The sequence below is a fragment of the Lynx rufus genome, unplaced genomic scaffold, assembly GCF_022079265.1.
Source record: "Lynx rufus isolate CCGP_SWC_20201006 ecotype Redwood Valley unplaced genomic scaffold, mLynRuf1.p SCAF_12, whole genome shotgun sequence".
NCBI lineage: Eukaryota > Metazoa > Chordata > Mammalia > Carnivora > Felidae > Lynx > Lynx rufus.
In genome coordinates, this window is record NW_025814826.1 from 52,469,363 (window position 1) to 52,490,423 (window position 21,061).

General features: G+C 46.9%; 1 protein-coding gene across 1 annotated transcript in view; it reads left to right on the forward strand.

The window, feature by feature from the left end:
* The first annotated feature begins 16,616 nt into the window (after positions 1 to 16,616).
* The window catches only part of FER1L6 (fer-1 like family member 6), a 125,278-nt gene continuing 120,833 nt past the window's right edge, over positions 16,617 to 21,061 (forward strand). The window contains exons 1-2 of the mRNA XM_047073811.1: positions 16,617 to 16,633; positions 19,200 to 19,282. Coding sequence (XP_046929767.1) covers positions 19,207 to 19,282 — 76 coding nt within the window. The 5' untranslated portion in view covers positions 16,617 to 16,633; positions 19,200 to 19,206. The remainder of the gene's footprint in view (positions 16,634 to 19,199; positions 19,283 to 21,061) is intronic.

A 21,061-nucleotide genomic window follows, 5' to 3' on the forward strand; every position in this document is an offset into this window, starting at 1 on the left:
ACATGGTAATTAAAACCACAAGTAGTTTTCAGTCTTACTTCATGAACAATATGAGAGCATGAAACCAGTTATGAAATTATGTTTGCTTTGCATCCATTTAAATTTCATCTGCCCTCTCATCCGTAGAGACGAGGATGCTCAGAAAAGGGGCCGATACAAGGAAAATGGAGAAGATGATGAGGTTAAAAATCTCCCAAACTGGTTGATGCAAGGAAAAAAAAAAGTCAAATGTGAAAATGATCCTCCAAAGCAGAGACACTTAGGGTCAGGGACTTCTAGATAGTTTGCATTTCACTTGGCAGATGTCTCTCAAACAACTGTGCAATGCCAGATGAGTATGTGAAAAGAAATAAATATACTTGTGATTTAGGAGGGGAAAGAAAGTAACCTCTTGGTCAGAGGTGGCCATTGGCCATGTCACCAGAAACCTGATATCGCAATAGGAAAAGTGCTATTATGGGATGTCCCCAATAAACTGTCCACATGCTTTAAAATTGCTCTGCACCTGCCCAGTTGTTGTAAGCACAGAACCCCAGAAAATAGCCCACACTTCTTACAGGGCAAGTTCAATGAGAAGGCCAGATCCTGGGGAAGATATGAAGAGCAGCTGATTTCTATCCCACAGTGCGTTGCCCTACTTTTTTACCAGAGATTTTCCAGGTCCTTCAGTATTATTTACTGAGTTAATTAAGATGTTTGCCCTCCCCGTTTGGAAAGTGCATTGATATTTTTATTTATTTATTTTTTTTTGATATTTTTAGATAAAAGATGGTTGCAGGCTGACCTTTTAAATAAACAGCAGTGAATTTTCTAAGGCAAAATAAGAGTACTGGGACCTCTCATTCACTTGGACCCAACCACCCAGCATTTTCTGGTCTTCTGTTTGTTAAGAGAAGAGGGTGACCATTAATAAAACAGATATGTAGAATTCAAGCTTTAAAAAGTCAACTTCCGGAGGATGTTCAGCAGTTGAGCCGTTAAACACACAACACTCTTCTCTACCTCCTTGCCTGTTACAGACATGGGTAATCTGCCACAGCTTTAAAACCTTCTGGACCACTTCTGCAGGGAGCCATTGACAACTGATGGGGGCTTATGTTTACTGCAACCCAGGTCAAGTTAGCTCCAACTCACTCTCTTACCTTTTCTTATATCTGCCTGTTGCTGGTTGAAATAATGGCCCCGATGCAAGATTCCTAACTACCAAAGAACATTCGATAATGTTCACTCTATCCTAATTGACTGAACCAAGAAATAATCTAGTCCAAATGTCATTTCAAAAAAAACCCCAAAAACAACACCACTATTTCATTCAAGAAGAAAGGCCACATGCTAAGGCAGAAGGAGTGCTAGATGATTGACAGGCAGAGATCTTGGGTTCCACTCCGAGTTTGACCCATGTTTGACCTGTGTGCCGGGGGTGCTGATCTGGCCCTCAGCTTTCCTGCAGAGGGAAGGTGTTGGGCTGAATCGTTAAGTTTTCTCCCGTGTACATTCTGCATTTAAAATTTTTGTGAGTGCATGTGCGCTGTATATTATTAATTGGATACACACACTGGACAGGATGCTGAGGGCAAGAAAAGTGAACTGTATCCTGTCTCCATCTCCAGGAGCTTTCTGTCACTTGGTCGTGATGATAATTGCTTGGGGGTCCTCCCTCAGTCTATCCACATGGAATCGAAATCACCCACTTCTTACTGTGTGCAGCAATAGTGGCATGAAGATGCCCTGTTTCTCCTGGATCTTTCAGAAGATGATAGTACTTTCCAGAAAGAAACCCTTCCCTTAGCCACTTTTGGTGATGATTCCCCTGTGCGTTTTGGTGTTAAGTATGATTTGGGCTCTTTGAGACTGCACAGAACAAAATAACATGCAGGTTACCCCCAGTAAGGGAAGCTTGTTCTACGGATACATTGAATATGGGCGAATAAAACAAGGAAGTGTAGAAGTTAAGGGCAAAGGCGTCAGAGGCACGTCTTGGCTCCACCACCCGTAGGGTGGGGGATTCTGGGCAAATCACTTGGCTTCTCTGTATCTGTTTCCTTGTCTGTAAAATAGGGATAATAGTAGCGACCTTACAGAGTTGTTCTGAGGATGAAATGAAACAAGAACATAAAAGTGCTACAGCTCCTGGCATACCATTCACGCTCAAGTATTAACTTGAGTATTAACATAATTGCCATTATGATTATGATTATTTATTGTTACAAGCAGAATGGATTCCAGCAGGCAGCCTCGTGGAGGAGCGGAAAGCTTGGTACAGGCCCCCTCTTAGGGATGGGAGCACCGCTCAGGAACCGGCAGGCCATTCAGGGCTCACATTGGCTGGGGAGGTCTGATTATCCCGAAGTCCCCCCCCCCCCCCCCCGCCGCCCCGCCCCCGGGCACCAGCCTTCCTTTGATTCTTTCTTGTGTGATCACATGTAGATTTCGAGACTCTGTCTCTGTTTTGACTGCTGCTATCACCACCAATTAATTTCTTTCTACCCCTTCCCTAAATTGTGACTTCTGTCGACTCATAGCTTTTGAAGCCCTGTTGCTCCTCCCTCCTAGTGGCCTCAGCAGGCTGTCTTTCCCTGTGTGAGTTTGGGCTTCTGCCTTCTGGCCCTGCTCCCAGCATCTCAGCTCTGTCTGACTTGAATTTAAATCTTTTCAGCCATCACTTTTATGACAGGTCACCTCCCAGACTGCTGAGTGACCAGTGATTGACGTCACATGGTTCCAGAATGGCCTGGCCCCTGAGATGGGGCCTATGCGGGTCACAGGCAAGCTCAGCCCAGTCTTTCCAATCCTGTGGACACAAGGGTGAACAGAGACCACCTAAGCTCACAGTGCCCTTCACACCCAAGTTGGGAAAAGGATAGGAAGGAGTTACAATCTAGTATAATAATTATAATATTACATATATAGTATTATGTACATATATATAACGTAGCTTTGTTAATGCCTTTCATTTTCCCTTCTAGAATATTAGCAACTTTAGGAAAGGAATTATTTCTGGTCTTTTGTGTATGCTTGTGGCCTAATACGGACAACTGGTCAGTAATACAAGGCTAATATATTTGCCCTTTATTTATTATTATTATTATTATTTTTTTTTTTTTTGAGAGAGAGGGCACAAGTGAGCAAGGGGCAGAGGGTGGGGGGAGAGAGAAGTGGGGCTAACCCAAAGCAGAGCTCATGTTTTGTTTTTTTTTTTTTTTTTTACCTGAAGCCAGGCATGGGCTCACCTGAAGGGAGGCTTGAGCTCACCTGAGGTGGGACTTGAACTCATGAACCGTGAGATCATGACCTGAGCTGAAGTTGGATGCTTAGTGACTGAGCCACCCAGGCGCCCTTATCTGCCCTTTCAACAAATGTTTAGTAAATTTGCTTCACTTTTCCTTTTTAGAAAATGTTTTTCTACTATCAAAGTAATTTAAGGGTCTCGTTGAAAAGTTGCAATACACAGAGAAGTACGGGAGAGAGGAAAAGAACCAAGAGATTACAGATGACAGAATCAGACATAATTCTAAGGGGTGTTAAGAAAGGTCACTTGCAATCTCTACCATCTTGTGCCAGTAGCTTTCCTTCTCGAATCCTCTGTTTCTTCATCTAAAAAGAAATGGGGCTCATGGTCCTACTTACCTCCTAGATTATGAGGGCTGACTGACACATTTGTAAGGTGCCTGCTATGGTATTTGCCTATTACCTAATGGGCAACAAAAAGAGCGATCGGTTCCCCCATTCCATCTTACCAAGAACGTCTTTTCATGACTGGGCTTCTCAAGGAAGGAGAAAAAGGAAAACCTGTGAAGTGTAAGAAGACTGAACCCCATATAGACTCATTTTTAGGCCTCTTGCCCCTGAAATGACCCTAGATTCCTCTTTCAGGTGCATCTCCCCTGTTTACACAAGGAACGCCTCCTTGGTACACAGAAAGGCATTTGATTTTCCCACCGAGCTTTGAACATGCTGAGCTTTTGCACGGCCAGGAATTTTACAGAAAAGCTGTAGAAGAATTTGTGTCACGGATTGTTTCCTTTTCATTCAAGTGTTGAATCATGAAGAGGAGTTGAGGTCCAATCACTGGTTTTTGACACTGAGTGGGGCCATTTTAATGTTAATTCGCTGAGAAATGCCTACAATAATAATAGGGTTCAATATTCAAACCTGCAGACAATTTAGAATTCATGGCTTATGGTTGAAAGCTTTTCGGTTTACCCATCTCTTGAAGATGAACCTGTTCTAAATCATCAAAATCAAACCATTTTCTAAAAATAGGAATAAAGCTTTAAGGTAAAGGATAATTAAGTTCCTGTTCTTCCAGGGAAGATTACATTGTTGGAGGGTTGCTTGGGTTACTTGCTTTTTCTGCCCATTTTTTCACCATAGTATGGCACATACATTTGAGCATAGCAAAAGAAGAAAATATCAAATCATCATTTTGAGGCTCTTTGAGCAATGCCAAGGAAAGAATAGGTGTTTCTTTGTTGGAGAGTGGGGCTTAACAGCATTTCCCAAATTGTGGTCTGTGAAAAACCAATGTTTCAGTCTCCAATTTGGAAGAACTGAATAAAAGTTGTTGTTGTCAAATCAATCTGGGAACTAGATTCTGTGGTACTTTTGTACTTTGGAGGAGTCAATTACACATTAGCATCTTGTTGAATCTAGGAAGTCCTATGAAACTGGGTTTACCCCAGAATTTTCCAAATGTATTTTGAAATGGAATCTCTTTATTGGTGGAATCCGTTTGTGAATGACAAGGTCTGGATTAGAGTTCTTTAGGGTGAGTCCTCCAGAAACCAGATTCCAAGATGGCATTGGCCTGCTCAAGATTTATTGGAGAAACAGCTGGGAAGGATCAAAAGGTAGGAGCAGGAGGAGGTGAGGAGAGTCTTTAGACCGTGATACAGGTCTGACATCTGTGACAGAGGGCAGAAAGGAAAGGGAACTTGGGAAGGGAGAATCTTCTAAGAAAGTGTCCTCCAGGTTGCTAGGGATTCTTGTGGCCCAAGTCACCCACTGGAGGAGTTCTAGTCTTGCAGGAAGGGCCTGAATTAGTTCACTCACTGTGCTTAGTCATTAGCTGGGAGTAGTCCACGGGCAGCATGGCCTCAGTGTGGCATAGTAGTGGATTAAAAGGTGTGGCAGCTGGGGCTGTCAGTTAACTGAGTTTCCTGCAGCTGGAGATCTGTGTGGCGCTTTTTCATGACTGCCACATTTTCCAGTTGTGCCCCTTGTTAGCCCTGCAACCTTGAGTAAGTCAGTCGAGGCTTCTGGAACCTAAACAGTCAATCTACTAAATGGGGGCGGGGGTGCGGGTCTGTCCTTCCTGTCTCACATAGCTGCTGTGACACACAGCCACATATGAAAGCTGTTTGTATTCTATGAAGCATTCTAGAAATGGAGAAGATTGTTATTATGGTATTATGGGGAGGTGATAGCCTTTTTCAAGTGCTTTAGTTGCTAGAATCCCCTTGTAATGCCATCACAGTGCTGAATCTCCCAAGCCTTCTACAGTGCTGGGCATCCAGTAGATACTGAGTAAATGTTTGTTGAATCATGATAATAAGTGTTGTGAGTTCTCCAAGGAAACAGTCCATGACTATGGCTGTACGTGGGATAATGATTGCAGACATTGCAATGTATGTGCCTGGCAGGAGACCACATGGTGAAGGCAAAGCATGCGGGAGGGTGGGGGGTGATGCCCGTCGATTCGATCTATACTTGTATCTGTAACCAATATAGCAGCTTCATGGGAAGGGCGCTATTCTTCCCAGAGCGGGGAGGGCTGGAGGAGCGTTGCTCAGCCTTCTTACTTGGCAACATATTCTCTCTTTTGCTTTTCTAAAATAATTCTGAAGCTAATTGAATTGCAAAGACAATTCCCAAACTTCATTCTAGATAATTGTATGGCATCGCTCCCCTGAAGTTCATTTTCCAGAGTTGTTTACCAGTTACATTATTGACTGCTTTGAGTTTTTTCAAGTCCTCCTTTGGGGATGAGTCAGAGCTAAATGGTTAAGAGGCAAGCACAGGAAAGAGGGTAAGTGAAGCAGCAGAGGTGATTTCTGACCCGGTCATTTCGTAGCTCATCTATTTGACTCTGCTGTCCTGAGGGGTGGTAGCTTTGTCTATTCCTTCAGCAGCTCAGCATTTTGTTCAATAAATATTTGTGGAATAAACCAATGAATGAATTACATGTGCGTACTATGTGCTGGGTGCTGGGGAGACAACGGTGAATCAGCTAGACAGAGTTCCTGCCCTAATGGAACTTTTTGTCTGATCGTGGTGAACACAAGTGAAAAGGAGTCATACAAAAATAAAACTTCGAATTAGGGTAAGCAATGAAAAGAAACAGCACCTGCTGGACCTGGGGAAAAGGCCTCTGACAAAGGACGTCGTGACCCCCGGAGGCTGGGACCGCGTGAAACTGGCAAAGAGGTGTGCGAAGCTGTGTGGCTTCCAGGCACAGTGAGGAGCATGCGCAGAGACCCGGAGGGCGGGGCAGATTCTTGTTACCTTGCCGAAGGAAGTGGGTGTGGCCGGGGAGGACCGCAGGCAGCAGGAGATGCAGCAGAGAAATGAGGCTTCGAGCGAGCCAGCAGGTTTGTTCATCCGGCATTTCCCTGCAGTGAGCAGTCAACAAACATTTGCTGTAGGGGGACTGCTGTACAGCCAGATGGTGTGTCCGCCGTTACGATGCGGGCTGGTATCTGAATCGGACGCAGCAGCCACGTCGGCCACGTCGGCGGGGCAGGTATCACTCCGCAGACAAAGCGCTAAGTCCAAATTTTAGCAGGAGGGAAGTGAACTTTAGCAGGAAGATGTTTTGGGCTCAGGGCTGCTGAGCTCTAAGGGTCGCCACGACACTCTTCCTTTGAGAAGAACAGATCCGATGGGGGGAGGAGGTTTGGTTCCTTTGCAAGAATTGGGGGTCTCGAGACAGGTTCCCTTCTGACCGTGCGTGATTCTGCTGTGCCACTTGAGCTTTGTGGTCATTGCTTTCCCTGTCTGGGACACGTGAGGCTGGGACTCCCTGACTTCCGACGACCTTTACTTCTGATTGGGATCAACTGTACCATGATTCAAAAACGGGAGGAGGGTTGCACAGGAGACCCGCTCTCTTGTGTGTGAACCCCTGGGCCAAGGCCGATTTCTTTGGGGACAATGAGCAGTCGGCTGGGGATTTTGAATGAGGCCTCCTTGTGGATTACTATTCAACCTGCTCGGTCCTCACCTGCAGAACCTGCTTCCCAGCCTCCTGGCCCACGCTGGGGACCGCCTTCCTCCCTTGGTGTCTGCACCTTGGAGGCTCTTATGTCACTGCCTGGCCCACAGGAGCTGACCTCGCAGCCTTCTGCATGAGGCGCTCAGTGCAGCGATGCCGACGTTCTCTCCTTTTCTGTGGTGCTGAGAAGTGCAAGACAGCAGGGTACCAGTTTCCTAGGGCTGCCATAACAAATTACCACAGACTTGGGGGCTGAAAACCCCAGAAATTTACCCTCTTATGGTTCTGGAGGCCAGAGGTCTAAAATCAAGCGGGGGGGGGGGGGAGGGGGCACCTGGGTGGCCCAGTCGGTTAAGCCTCGGACTTCAGCTCAGGTCATGACCTTGCGGTTCCTGAGTTCGAGCCCCTGCATCGGGCTCTATGCTGACAGCTCTGAGCCTGGAGCCTGCTTCAGATTCTCTCTCTCTCTCTTTCTCTCCCTCCCTTTCCCCCTCCCCTGCTCATGCTCTCTCTCCCTCTCTCAAAGAATAAACATTTTTAAAAATTTAAAAAAATAAATAAAATCAAGGTGCTGACTGGACCGTGCTCCGTCTGAAGGCTCTAGGGAAGGATCCTTCCTTGCTTCTCCCAGCTTCTGGTGGCTCCAGTGTTCCTTGACCTGTGTCCATATCGTTCCAATCTCTGCCTCTGTTTCCACATGGCCTCCTCCGGCTGTCTTCTCCTTTTCTGCTTCTCCTAAGGGCACTCATTGAATTTAGGGACCACTCAGATAATCCAAAATGATCTCCTCTTGAGATCTTTAACTTAATTTGCATCTGTAAAGGTTCTTTTTTTTTTTTTCCAAGTAAGGGCATATTCACATTTTCTAGAACATGGATATATCTTTTGGGGTGCCACCATTCAACACACTATAGGCAGAGTTTCTGCGGCGTTTGACATGAAAATTTCTTCTTTTTGTTTTCTTCATTTTTATAAACTTGCCCTCTTTGAAATAGGATCAGGACACAAGTCCCAATGAAATGCCACAGAGCAGAGACCGCAGGCCAGAGGGCCTGAGGACACAGGCTGTGAAGTCAGGTGGCTTCAGTTCAACCCCCAACTCTGTGGCTGAGTTTTGCCATCCACACATTGAGCACAATAACAGTTTCTACCTCTGAGAGCTGTCGTGGGACTTGAATAGGTGAAAGCCCTAAGTTAAGTGCTTAATAAATGTTAATTATTAAATGAACAATGGGATGTATTATAAGTGAGCAGGGGATGGTGTGAAGGATGGCTGGATGGTGGCTGGAAAGCATCCAGGGGTTTGATATCATCTGGAGCCAGGGTTCTTCTGAGCCCTGATCTACATGGGGCTACCTGACTTGGAATGAAACACATCGGTAGCCCCTCCTCTCCAGACCTGCTCTGAGCTGCTGTGTTTGCTGACCGAAATCTTGGGATCTGGCACTACGCCACGTGGAGAAGTTCAGAGATAGGGAACTGCCGGCAGCCACACACACAGGTGGAAAGGCATTTCCTGGGAGGCACCTGCCCCTTGCAATGGGGCAGCCTTGTGCCTGATACCCATTCCCCTGGGCTGCTGCGTTCCAGAGAGAAGCTTCTCTCTTCCCAAGACTGGCTGGACGCTGTACCTCCTGCCCTGCTGACCTGACGCGGGTCCAAGAAGTTAGTGAGCGCGAGTGCTTCTGGGCACTGTTAGGAGCCCTCGCTGGTCAAGGTGAGCTTCGGGTTCTAATTGCTGAGCCTCACCCGCACCCTGTGCTGCAGTCTGGGCCGCTGGAAGCCCACAGGGATCCGCTGCTGCTCCTCTGCTTGTTCCTAGAGAGCCGGGCCACCACGGTGAGGCTCCAGAGTGCAGAGCCTGGGCTTCGGTGACAGATGGCTGTGTGTCTGTAGGCAAGTTAGCAGACCTCTCTGAGCTGTGGTGTGCGGCATCTGGGAAGTGAGGATTGCACAATACTTGGCTCTAGTTAGGTGCTTGCAAAGCTGCCGTTTGGGAGGTAGCAAAGAGTGGAGTCTGCCAGGCCAGAGTGCGGTTGCAGTTTATGGCTGTGGCATCTTAGGCAGGTTCTTTGACCTTCCAGGCTTCGATTTCCATATCCGTAAGGGGGATTGAACACTTCTATCAGACGGTTGTTGGGATGCCTAAGTGAAAAAAACGTCTTCAGAACCTTAACCCAATGCCTGGCTTATCCTACATGCCTAAGGGACGGTAGCTATTATGACTGTTCCAGAACACTCGGAATAACGATAATAAAATGAATTGAATAAATTGTACATCGTACAACGGATACCTAAATATTGGCTCAATCCCAGTGTGGTCTGGGAAGAAAAGCATTCAGCTAGCTGTGAGGAAACAGTCTTGGAATGGCCTGAACTCCTTTCTTCCAGTATGATACATTTTTGAAGGCAGCCAAAGGACTTCCAATGAATTCTTGTGGAGCTTTCTGTATGTGTGCTCTATCTGTCCATCTGTCCATCCATGTGTCCAACAGCCATTGAGCCCTGCTCTGTGCCAAGCGTTGTGCCAGATCCTGAAGGTACAGACATAAACCAGACACGGTAGCTGGCTTCGAAAGCTCGGCATGTGGTAAAAGAGAAGGATCTTTTTCTAATTTTTTTTTTTCAACGTTTTTTATTTATTTTTGGGACAGAGAGAGACAGAGCATGAACGGGGGAGGGGCAGAGAGAGAGGGAGACACAGAATCGGAAACAGGCTCCAGGCTCCGAGCCATCAGCCCAGAGCCTGAGAGAAGGATCTTTTTCAAGTAATTATTATGAGCCATGTGATTAATGTTCTAATAAGGATAAAAGCAAAGTGCTAGGAATTCAGAAGACCGAGTGACTTGTTCCTCCTTGCCAAACTGGAGAGCCCATTGTATAAGAGGAGGTAGCTAGTCTGGGCCTGGAAAAATGGTGTTGGCAGGTAGACGTGGGAGAAGTAACCTTCAATGGGGGGCCTGGAGGGAGAAAAGTTTCATGGGCAGGAGTGTGATGAATTCAGGAAGAGCTGCCATTTGGGCTAATCACAGACTTTGGGGGTGTCAAGTGCTGAATTGGTGAGCTAAGGGACATTCACAGAATGTTGCATTAAATTAAATTTAATTAGCATGTGTAGGGTACAGCACATTAGTGTTTACCAACAGAGTGTTGCATCTTTTACCTCATTTGATCACGGCAGCTGTAAGACAGACATAACTTACTTTATTTATAAGAGACATTTTACAGATGAAGGAAATGAGGGCAGAAAGGTTAAGGATTTGCTCAAGATCACATAATTAGTAAGTGACTGAGTTGATATTCAAAGCCAGGGTTTGGGATCCCTGCATCAATGCTTTTTTTTTTTTTTTTTTAAGTTCATTTACTTATTTGGAGAGACAGAGAGAGAGAGAGAGAGAGCGAGCACAGGGGAGAGGCAGAGAGAGAGGGGGAGAGAGAGAGAATCCCAAGCAGGCTCCACGTTGTCAGCACGGAGCCTGATGCAGGGCTCAGTCTCACAAACTGTGAGATCACGACCAGAGCCAAAATCAAGAGTTGGACACTCAACCACTGAGCCACCCAGGCACCCCTCAATATTACTATTGATATGAACTCTAAGGGTTTTTGTAGATATCCTTTGTCATCTTAGGAAAGCTCTCTGCTCTTCTATTTTGTGAAGGTGGCTATGGAATGGAGACTAGTTTGCAGGAAGGAGAGAGAATGGAAGCAGGAAAACCAGTTAGGTGTTGCTCCAGAATAGGAGCAGTGTAGATGCAGAGAAGGGATGTCCTGGGCTATTTCCTCAGTGGTTGTCAGTTTTTCTAATTTTTATTTAAATTCTAGTTAACATACAGTGTAATATTGGTTTCAGGAGTAGAATTTAGTGACTCATCACTTACATACAACACACAGTGCTCATCCCAACATGTGCCCCCCTTAATGCTCATCACCCCTCTGTGGTTCATACTTAATCACTGCTCACCTCATAAAGGTTTCAAAAGAGAAAAGAGCACTAAAGATTGCCAGGGCTCTCTTTCTCTGGGCATTCCACGTAGTGTTCTTTAAGATATTATCAGATGTTTTATGATAAAGGTGTGGTCACGTTAATGTAGAAAAATCTGAATGCTGTGTTATCCCCTTGGAGAGTCACCACAAACATCAGCATTATTAAAGGGTTTGAGACCCTACAGCAAAGGTAGTTACTTAGTTAAGAAAAAAGTTTTTAATGTATATTTATTTTTGAGAGAAAGAGAGAGAGAGTGAGTACAAGAGAGAGAGTGAATGAGAAAGTACAAGTAGGGGAGGGGCAGAGAGAAAGGGAGACACCTAATCTGAAACAGGCTCCAGGCTCTGAGCTGTCAGCACAAAGCTCAACGTGGGGCTTGAACTTGGGAATGGTGAGATCATGACCTGAGCTGAAGTCGGACACTTAACTGACTGAGCCACCCAGGTGCCTCCTTTTAAAAAAAAAATGTTAAAGTAGTTATTTAATTTAATATAGCACCATCCTTCTGTCTTCAATGTCCATGGCACCAAAAAATGAGGTTCAGAAGGCATTTCCTGTGTCCTTTCCTTACCCATCATGGAGTTAATGACTCTCACTTGTACGTCAGTGTATTGGCATCCCCGAGGTTATAACCAAGCCCTTCTCTCTCACTGTTATGTTCAGAACCTATTGAGACATAGGCCTACACATCAAATAGGGATCAAAATATCATGTCTATTGATGGTAAAGCTAGATTGGAGATTGGAGGAAGGTGTATGGATTGGAGTCCAGGTTAGTTTTCAAATAGGTTACTGAGAATCAGATGAAGTGGTCCGCCCAGGTGCAGAGGGAAGAAGCCCTGCCTCAGCGACTTACTTCCACTTGACGTTAGGGGCAGAAAGTAGAATACAGATGCGACAAGGTGGACCCACAGAAGGGAAAACCACACGGGAATAGGAACCTTGGACCTTAACACAACCCAAGAGAGGAAAATCACATGATGGATGCCATCTTCTTGCCATTCTGCCAAGATGAAATCAAAGAATATATGATGAGAGGGGCGCCTGGGTGGCGCAGTCGGTTAAGCGTCCAACTTCAGCCAGGTCACGATCTCGCGGTCCATGAGTTCGAGCCCCGCGTCAGGCTCTGGGCTGATGGCTCAGAGCCTGGAGCCTGTTTCCGATTCTGTGTCTGCCTCTCTCTCTGCCCCTCCTCAGTTCATGCTCTGTCTCTCTCTGTCCCAAAAATAAGTAAAAACGTTGAAAAAAAAATTAAAAAAAAAAAGAATATATGATGAGAAGAGGAAGGTTCTGGAAGTAAAGGAAAGGAGAAAGCCTGGAAAGGGAGGGAGTTCGAAGACTCCTTTATGTGGAGACACAGGGAGAGAGAACTGCTTGTTTCAAGTGTTGGGAAGCTGCCTGTAGTCTATTTTTGAATTAGAGGTTGATTCTTTTGTCTTTAAGACAACAGAGATCAGGGCTCTAATTAGCCTGGATATAAAGAGGATGGAATAAGAAAAATGAATATTTTCATAGGGGCCTAAGCAAGAGAAAGTTTGGGGCTGGAAAGAATTCAGCAGCCCTATTTATACTGCCTGCCAATATTTATTTCTGTGGTTTCCTTGTGTTCTGACCAACCCGGTCATGTGCCAGTCTTAGCTATAGAGGAGAAGGAATAGGAATCAGCGGTCACAGGTTGAAAAAGGCTCCCCCAACCCTTGGAAGATGGCATCAATAGTGGGCCCTGTTGGCATCCTGTGGGATGGGCAAGATGCATGCGAGGGAAAAGTCCCCATTTCCCTGAGGCAGTCCTACAGCAGCACCCTTCTACCTTGCCCTTGAACATTTGGCAAAGCTCTCTGAAGGGCTGTCAGAGGCTGGCTTAACCAGGCTGGCTCTACACAAGGTGGCTCTGAATTATTCCTGAGTCATCCTTGGTTCAGAGAAGCCACAGGAGGAGGGATTCAGTAGCATCCTTGGAGGTGCATTTCCTAGACTCAGCTGACTCTTGCAGGTGACATATCAAGGTTCTCGGTGATTGTGGAGTTGGTGACATTTGAATCTCCTTATGATGGCCTCTGAGGCTGGAATGTACAAAATGGGGGCCTAACAGAGAAACATTCATTTACCGCAATGAGGTAGGAGATTGCGAATCACAGTAGAGAAAACTGGTTCCCATGAGATTGGGAGTCAGGGCCCAATCTCTTTAGGCCATTGTCTGGGACACTTTGGACCCAAATAGAGGACTGATCCTTCTCTGTCTTAAACTGAAGGACTCAGTTCCTCCAAGGATGGGTTGATCCTGTGCAGAGTAGAGAAGGCAACAAAATTGTGGACCAGTTGCCAGGATGGGGGTTGAGTGGAAGACGAGCTGGGGTAGGATGATAAAGTCCAGCCCACCAAACAGATCCACCAAGTGCTCTGAACTTCCTACATTTCACTGCCCCCCTTTGATTAAAAATTTGCCTTTGAACTTCCTTGAAAAAACGTGCACTTTCTCTTTGTGAGGAGAGTTCACTGGCACTAATTACTTAAGTACAGGGATTTGCAACCCTACTTCACATTAGAATGACCTTGGGAACCTAAAAACTACCAAGCCATTGGCCTCGCTGCTGACCAGGGAAATCAGATTCTCCGGGATGGGATCTGGCCGCAGTGTGGGAGACAGTTTTAGAAAGCACCCCATATGAGTCCGATATACAGCCAAAGTTAACCATCATTGCCTAAAGAAATAAGATATAGAGCAGGCAAGTTGCTATAGGAAGATTATGGGGAGAGAGGAAGAAACATTTCTGTCTTGGCAAGGCAGGAAGACACATGGATTTATATTTTAACAATCTTCAGTCAAAAGCCAACATAGTGGCTATTTCTATATTTGGTGATTTGCCTTTAATGAAGATATCCCAGGCTTAAAAGTAAGATGAGTACACAGATCAGATATTCCCAAGAAGGTATTTCTCCGTAGGCAACTGGGAATTTATCCAAGGCTCTCTGGATGACCTCAGAATGGTGGTAAGGCTTGATTTTGCTTTATTTTTAAGGTAGTCCTGATTCCATACAAAGCCATTCTTTTAATAAGGAATTTTAAAGTTTAGGGGCGCCTGGGTGGCACAGTCGGTTAAGCGTCCGACTTCAGCCAGGTCACAATCTCGCGGTCCGTGAGTTCGAGCCCCGCGTCAGGCTCTGGGCTGATGGCTCGGAGCCTGGAGCCTGTTTCCGATTCTGTGTCTCCCTCTCTCTCTGCCCCTCCCCCGTTCATGCTCTGTCTCTCTCTGTCCCAAAAATAAATAAACGTTGAAAAAAAAATTAAAGTTTATAAGAGTTTGCCATATAAATCAATTCATAAATCAAAGTTGTTTTTTCCACACTGGATGTTATGACTCTGTGTTTGGAGGGTGAGGTGCACAGATGACCTGTATCCTGTGACCTTAGGTGGGAGGAGAGCAGGAGGGGCTAGTAATGGACACATCGGTTGACTCAGCTTCGTGTTTGGTTGCTGGGCCTGAGCTGCTTCTGTTCCACACTGAAGGTAGAAAAGGTGACTCCGGAAGGGGAATTTTGTGATGCAAGTGGAAAACCACATGGAGACCCTCATTGTGAGCCATTTCCTAATCTGTGTCCAGTGAGCCACGGACATGAGATTAAATTAGTTATTTGTAGAGCTCCTAACCGTTCAGCATGAGCACTGAATGGGGTCATAATACATAACATCCTACAAGAAAAGCAGAGTTAATAACTTTATTGCCACTTCCTGCAGAAGAAGAGCCTGAAGCTCAGAGAAGTCCCGTGGCCGGCCCCACTGGCGTAGTTAGAAAATGGTAGACGTGAGACCCAAACTCTAGTTGTCCAGCCCCTCTTTCTGTGTGCCAGGCCGGCTGCCTCCCCGCGGTGCCGGCCCTGTGGTTCAACATGGAGTGATGCCCACCTGGAACAGATGTGCTGAAGCCAAAGCCTAACACGTGCACTGTTTAACGCTCTTATTGTTTGGATACAGATATCGGAGTCATGGTAGCTTTCACCCCGAGGAGACCAGGTTGGTACGGGGGTTTCTGTGTGTCTTGACTTACCTTGGGGTGGCCCCGGGAGGAGATTCAATAGTTCTGATACGAGAGCCCCATCGCTTTTGTAAAGTGGGAGAGTTCCCTTGCTAGAGTCCTCAGCAAGCCGAGAAGGAGAAGGGCGGTTTGATGGCCGTTGCCCTGGGGACTTATTTCCTCATTTACTGGCCGATCCCAACATACTGGCTAGAAACCCCTGACAACCTCTTGTTTGTAAAGATGGATAATAATAGCATCCGTCTCGCGGTCTGTTGTGAGAACCCTAGGAGATGGTGTGTGTAAACTGGTGCTCCTGGCACATAGTGTTAATACATGTTTAAAAAATATTGAACTCAGGGGAATAGTGCAGCACATTTCCATGTCATCAATGTTGTAATGCAGCATTTTGCAGTGAGTTTTACACTTTCCAAGCCTTGTTTCCTATTTTAACGCCACCCTATGAATTGGGTAAGAAATGTCCTTGGGTCATGTGGGAATGAACCATGCTCATCTGGGTTAAGTGGCTGGTCCTAAATTCAAGAGGTAACAGGCGATTCAAGCAGGCCCGTGGGCCGTCTTCTGTCGCCAGTTCACTCTCTGCTGCCCAATCTGCCCATGGCCGATTATTCTGGGCTGCTGAGCCATGCCTTCTCTCTACTGCAGATGTCACGGGGCTGAGGAGGAAAAATCAATTTTCATCAAGAAGCCTTCCATGCTGGGAGTCATGCTGGGAGTGCCCTTGATGACTGACTCAGGGTTTCAGGCAAACAACCTTGTGCGTTTGTGAAACAAACATCAAGCCATCCAGGGGAGCTGAGCTGATTGTAAATCCATTGGGCATTCCTGAAAGGCTCTGCGGCTTCCTTGGTGGCTGGGTCTGAGCTGTGCCTAGAAAAGAGCTTCTCAGCATTGGGTCTTCTACAAAGCAATTACAAATTTCTGAAAGTGGCTCCAGACATTGGTATGTTTTAAACTTCCTGAGGTGCCCCTAATGGTCAGCTGGGCCAAGAGATCTTGGTTTCAGAGGGGGCAGAGGTATCTGTCTTTCTCTCTTTTTCTGCCCTCGCTAGCAACCTCGGGCATGCTTCAGTGCCTCCGTCACAAGCTGCCTGATGGGAGATGCAGAATGCCAAGGCCATCTGTGATGAGGATGTCAGCTTCCTAAAGGAACATCAAGTCTCCCTGTGGTAGATACTGTCATTTATGAGTAGTGACTTCCTGTTTGCTGATGGAAGAAATTCAGCCTTTTCAAATATGCCTCCATGAAATGACCATGGCATTGAGCCGCTGGGGACCACAATGGCAAGTCAGGGTTTGGAAGGTGCTGGCCTGGGCCCTCCGTTTGGTAACTCTCTTTTGAAAACAGGAAAGTTAGGGGCGCCTGGGTGGCGCAGTCGGTTGAGCGTCCGACTTCAGCCAGGTCACGATCTCGCACTCCGGGAGTTCGAGCCCCGCGTCAGGCTCTGGGCTGATGGCTCAGAGCCTGGAGCCTGTTTCCGATTCTGTGTCTCCCTCTCTCTCTGCCCCTCCCCCGTTCATGCTCTGTCTCTCTCTGTCCCAAAAATAAATAAACGTTGAAAAAAAAATTAAAAAAAAAAAGAAAACAGGAAAGTTATTGGAAGTTGCCTTTAAGAAATTTCAGAAGAGGGAAATCCTCCTTGTGTATGTTCCTCTGAGATTCTTGGGATACTTAGAATGATTTGCATCACAGATGATGGCAAACCAAAGAGAGGGAAATGCTACCTGCAAAAAGGGCACATTCTAGCACTTTCTATATACCGGGCACTGCCTTCAGTGCTTTGATGACTTCACCTCATTTTTAGTCTCACAGGTCTGTGAAGCAGGTACGTTATTATTCCTTTCCATAAATTTGTACCCGTGGGGAAACTGAGGCAAAGAGAAGTATCGTGACTTGCCCAATCCATCGATGTCTTGCAGGGTTCCAGAGCCTGTTCTTTCCATTCTACTGTATCTCAGGGTCTTAAAGGACCCCCAAGATCCCATAGACCAGTCCCCCTCTTCTGATGTTTGTTCTCTCTACAACATCCTTTTCTGGTGGTCACCAGGCCTTTGCTTGCCCACCTCCAGGAACAGGGAACTCACAGCTACCCAATGCAGTCCATTTCACTGTTCAGACAACACCAATGTGGGGGGCTCCTTAATTTCTCAGTTGAATTAAGGCAGAACATAAAAAGAATAAATAAATAAGTAAATTAATAAATAAATAGAACGAACATCTGTCACCTAGTAGCTTCCATTCATTGGTCTTAATCCTATCCTTTATGAGAAGAACAAGAATACTAACATTTATTGAGCAACCTGTATGTTCCATGTACTGTGCTAAATGCTTTGCTTTTCTTTTTTTTCCAACGTTTTTTTATTTTTTTTTATTTTTGGGACAGAGAGAGACAGAGCATGAACGGGGGAGGGGCAGAGAGAGAGGGAGACACAGAATCAGAAACAGGCTCCAGGCTCCGAGCCATCAGCCCAGAGCCCGACGCGGGGCTCGAACTCACGGACCGCGAGATCGTGACCTGGCTGAAGTCGGACGCTTAACCGACTGCGCCACCCAGGCGCCCCAATGCTTTGCTTTTCTTATCTTGTCTCACACGTGAGGGCCCTAAAGTGCAGAGAGGGTCAGCCTGCACAGATAGCACCGGCACTAGAACCCAGACAGTCTGATGTGGAATCCCTGCTCTGAGCTCCTCGCGAGTCCTACCCACACAAGCAGCACACTGGACGTCATTGATGACCCTCCACTCTCTTCACATGCAGGACTGCAGGATGTTCCCTGGGAGGCTTTGCTGCTCTCCCCTCCCTTCTCCTTTCTGCCCTTTTTCTTCCTTCTCCGTCCTCTGGGGGGCCAGCTCACCAGCCTGCCTGACTCAGGGCCAGGACTTCCCTCTGAACTGGGTCCATCATTGTACTGTCCTGTGTTCGGTCCCCCTCAACTCCAGAAAGGGCTCTCTCAGGAGGAGTGTCCAGAATGCTTCTATTGTCTGTTAAGATGGAGAAGCAGGGCTCTTTCCTGGGATAGAGGGAGGCCCCAAGTAGCTTCCGCTCACAGCTAATAATGACAGTAATAATAGAAGCTAATATTCCAGGCACACACCATCAGTGTCAGCTGAGCTGTGCACTTGTGGTGGGACCTCACAGGGTCTCGACCTTGGAAATAGTATGGGAGCGTGTCTCTGGAGAATGTGTTCACTCTGCTCAGGGAAACCTGTTCAGGCTGCCCACTGGCTCTAGTCTGGGTTCTTTAATTTTTTTTTTTTTTCCAACGTTTATTTATTTTTGGGACAGAGAGAGACAGAGCATGAACGGGGGAGGGGCAGAGAGAGAGGGAGACACAGAATCTGAAACAGGCTCCAGGCTCCGAGCCATCAGCCCAGAGCCTGACGCGGGGCCCGAACTCACGGACCGCGAGATCGTGACCTGGCTGAAGTCGGACGCTTAACCGACTGCGCCACCCAGGCGCCCCATCTAGTCTGGGTTCTGAAATCAGACAGACCTGGGTTCTGGGTAGCTTTGATGCTCAGAGCTGTGTGACCTTAGAAATACTACCTACCCTCTCTGGGCCTTGGCTCTTCATCTGTAAGATGGGTGAGAGGGGGGTTGCTGTGTTGGCTAAGTGATGTCATTCATTTTGAGTGCCTGGTACAGGGAAGTGAGGAGAAATGGTGAAATACCAGCCGGTGGTGTTAGTATTCATATTCTGCGTCATTTAAGTTCTAGGTGGACCTCATGATTTCTGGTGAGGTTTCATGGTTTCTGCAAATGTAGAGCTGTCTGAAGAGCTTGTTGGTTCTTCCTGACTTGTCTTTTGATCCTCATCCACCAGGGTGAAAGAGGAGGCTGGTCAGCTTCCAGGAAAACCCTGTGTGTGTGTGTGTGTGTGTGTGTGTGTGTGTGTGTTTTCTCCTAATATGTCTGAATGACTTGAAGTTACTGTTACAATGTTGTTTAGTTTTTCTTCTTCTTTTCAGAAAGGGGATGTTTGGGCTCAAGCTGAAGAAGAAGAAGAAGAAAGCAGAGAAGGGGTTAACACTAGCCAATAAGGCTGCTCAAGGTGAGGCTTTTGGGGGTGGGGGGAAATGCACTACCCTGGCATTGGGAGCCTACAGGTCTCATAGAGTTGACACCTCCTTGGCTGTGAATGGAGCTGTCCCTCCGTGGAAGCGTGGAAGCCAGGTGGGGGGTGTGCTACCTGCTGGGTCTTCAGGCCCTGCTGGTCACAGGTGCAATCCACCCCAGTGCTGCTGGTCACCTGGTCATTGGGCCCAACAGGGGTGGGGCGGACACCTGCTGGGCCATGGAAGGGGACCCCAAGGAGAGGCAGTGACAAGGTCCAAGCTCCTGTTTCTCTTCTCATTTGCTCTGTAGCCCAGGATAAGCCACTGCACAGCTCTGATTCTGTTTCTTCCTTTGTCAAGCGGGCACGATGTGGGTTGCTGGGCTGACCTCACACACCATGGGGAGGATCCAGTGAGATTTTAAAAATAAGAGTGAGGACAGCAGCTGCTACGGGGGAGGCTCTGCATTTATTGTCTCATTTGACCCTGCCATCATCTTACCAGTGGGTGTTGTTATCCCAGGTTTACAAATGAGGTTGCAGAGATGCAGAGAGAGTAAGTAAAGTATGGGAAGGACAGCGGCAGAATTTGCAGGGCCTAGTGGAAAATAAGAACGCAAAGCCCTTGCTAAGAAATTATTAAGAGTTTGTGGATGGCAATAGCAGAGTGTTGAGCTCAGTGTGACAAGGTCCTTCGGATCACAGGACCCTGTGTGGAGGCACAGACCCCGCAAGCCTCTCAGGCTGGGAGCCCAGAACCAGGAAGCGGTGGCATTGGGATGCACGTCCTGGCTGTCGGACTTTTCGCCCTCAGAATGGGCGGCTTGCTTCTTCGAAAGAACAAATAAATCCCCAAGTTACAGTGTGAACCGTACGTACCGATGGGGCCAGGCCTGGCATCAGGTAGACACACGTTTGTTGAGTCAAATAGGATTAACTGCTTCCGATGGACAGGTCTGCGGTGGTCTTCCGGAGACTTCTGCTGAGTGGCCCTGACAACACCCAGCGTGAGGCTGGCTTTCTGGAACATTTACGAGCCCAAATGGTGCAGTGGGTCTGCTGTGTCTTCACCCCTCTCGTCTCCTTGGAGGGACCCATTGGGATGGGATGGGAGAGGCATTTTAAGTGGGGACAGGACTTAAAGCTTAAAGAAATACTTGTCTGTTCAGTCAAATTGAAGGTATCAGGGAGTAGGTAGAAAAGGCTTTTGGGTCTTTCCTGGTGTCTTTGAAATTGTGACCCTACAGTAGGTCCTGGGGCACAAGGTTGAATGAGACAGTCCCTTACTTTCACGATGTTACGAAAAATAATATTTGTGACACATTTAACAAGTCCCTGCTGCTTTTTATTTGACATGCATCATTCATGACTCTGAAATGTAGGTTCTTTTGCCCCTATTTTACAATAGAGGTTCAGAGAGGGTGAGTGCTTGCCCAAAGTCACACAGCCAATAAGTGGAGAAGCCAGCTCCTGAGCCTAGGTCAATCTTATACATGGGCCTGGGTTTTCCTATTCCATGGGTCAGCCTCCAGTTAGGAGCCTATAATGACCACATAGGGAAGGAAAGAACAAGGTGGTGGAGGTTTAGGGCAGTCAACCTCAGGCATTTCAGAGAAGCTGGCTCCTATGGCTCATTCTAATTAGAGTTGTCAGCCCAGAAAGCAAACAAGGCAGAGAGGAATCAGACCCTTCCTAGAAAGTAAATAGCATTCATCCTGCTGACTAGGGGCTTGCCCTGTGGGAGACTGACAAAACAAAGTCCATAGAAGTGAGTAC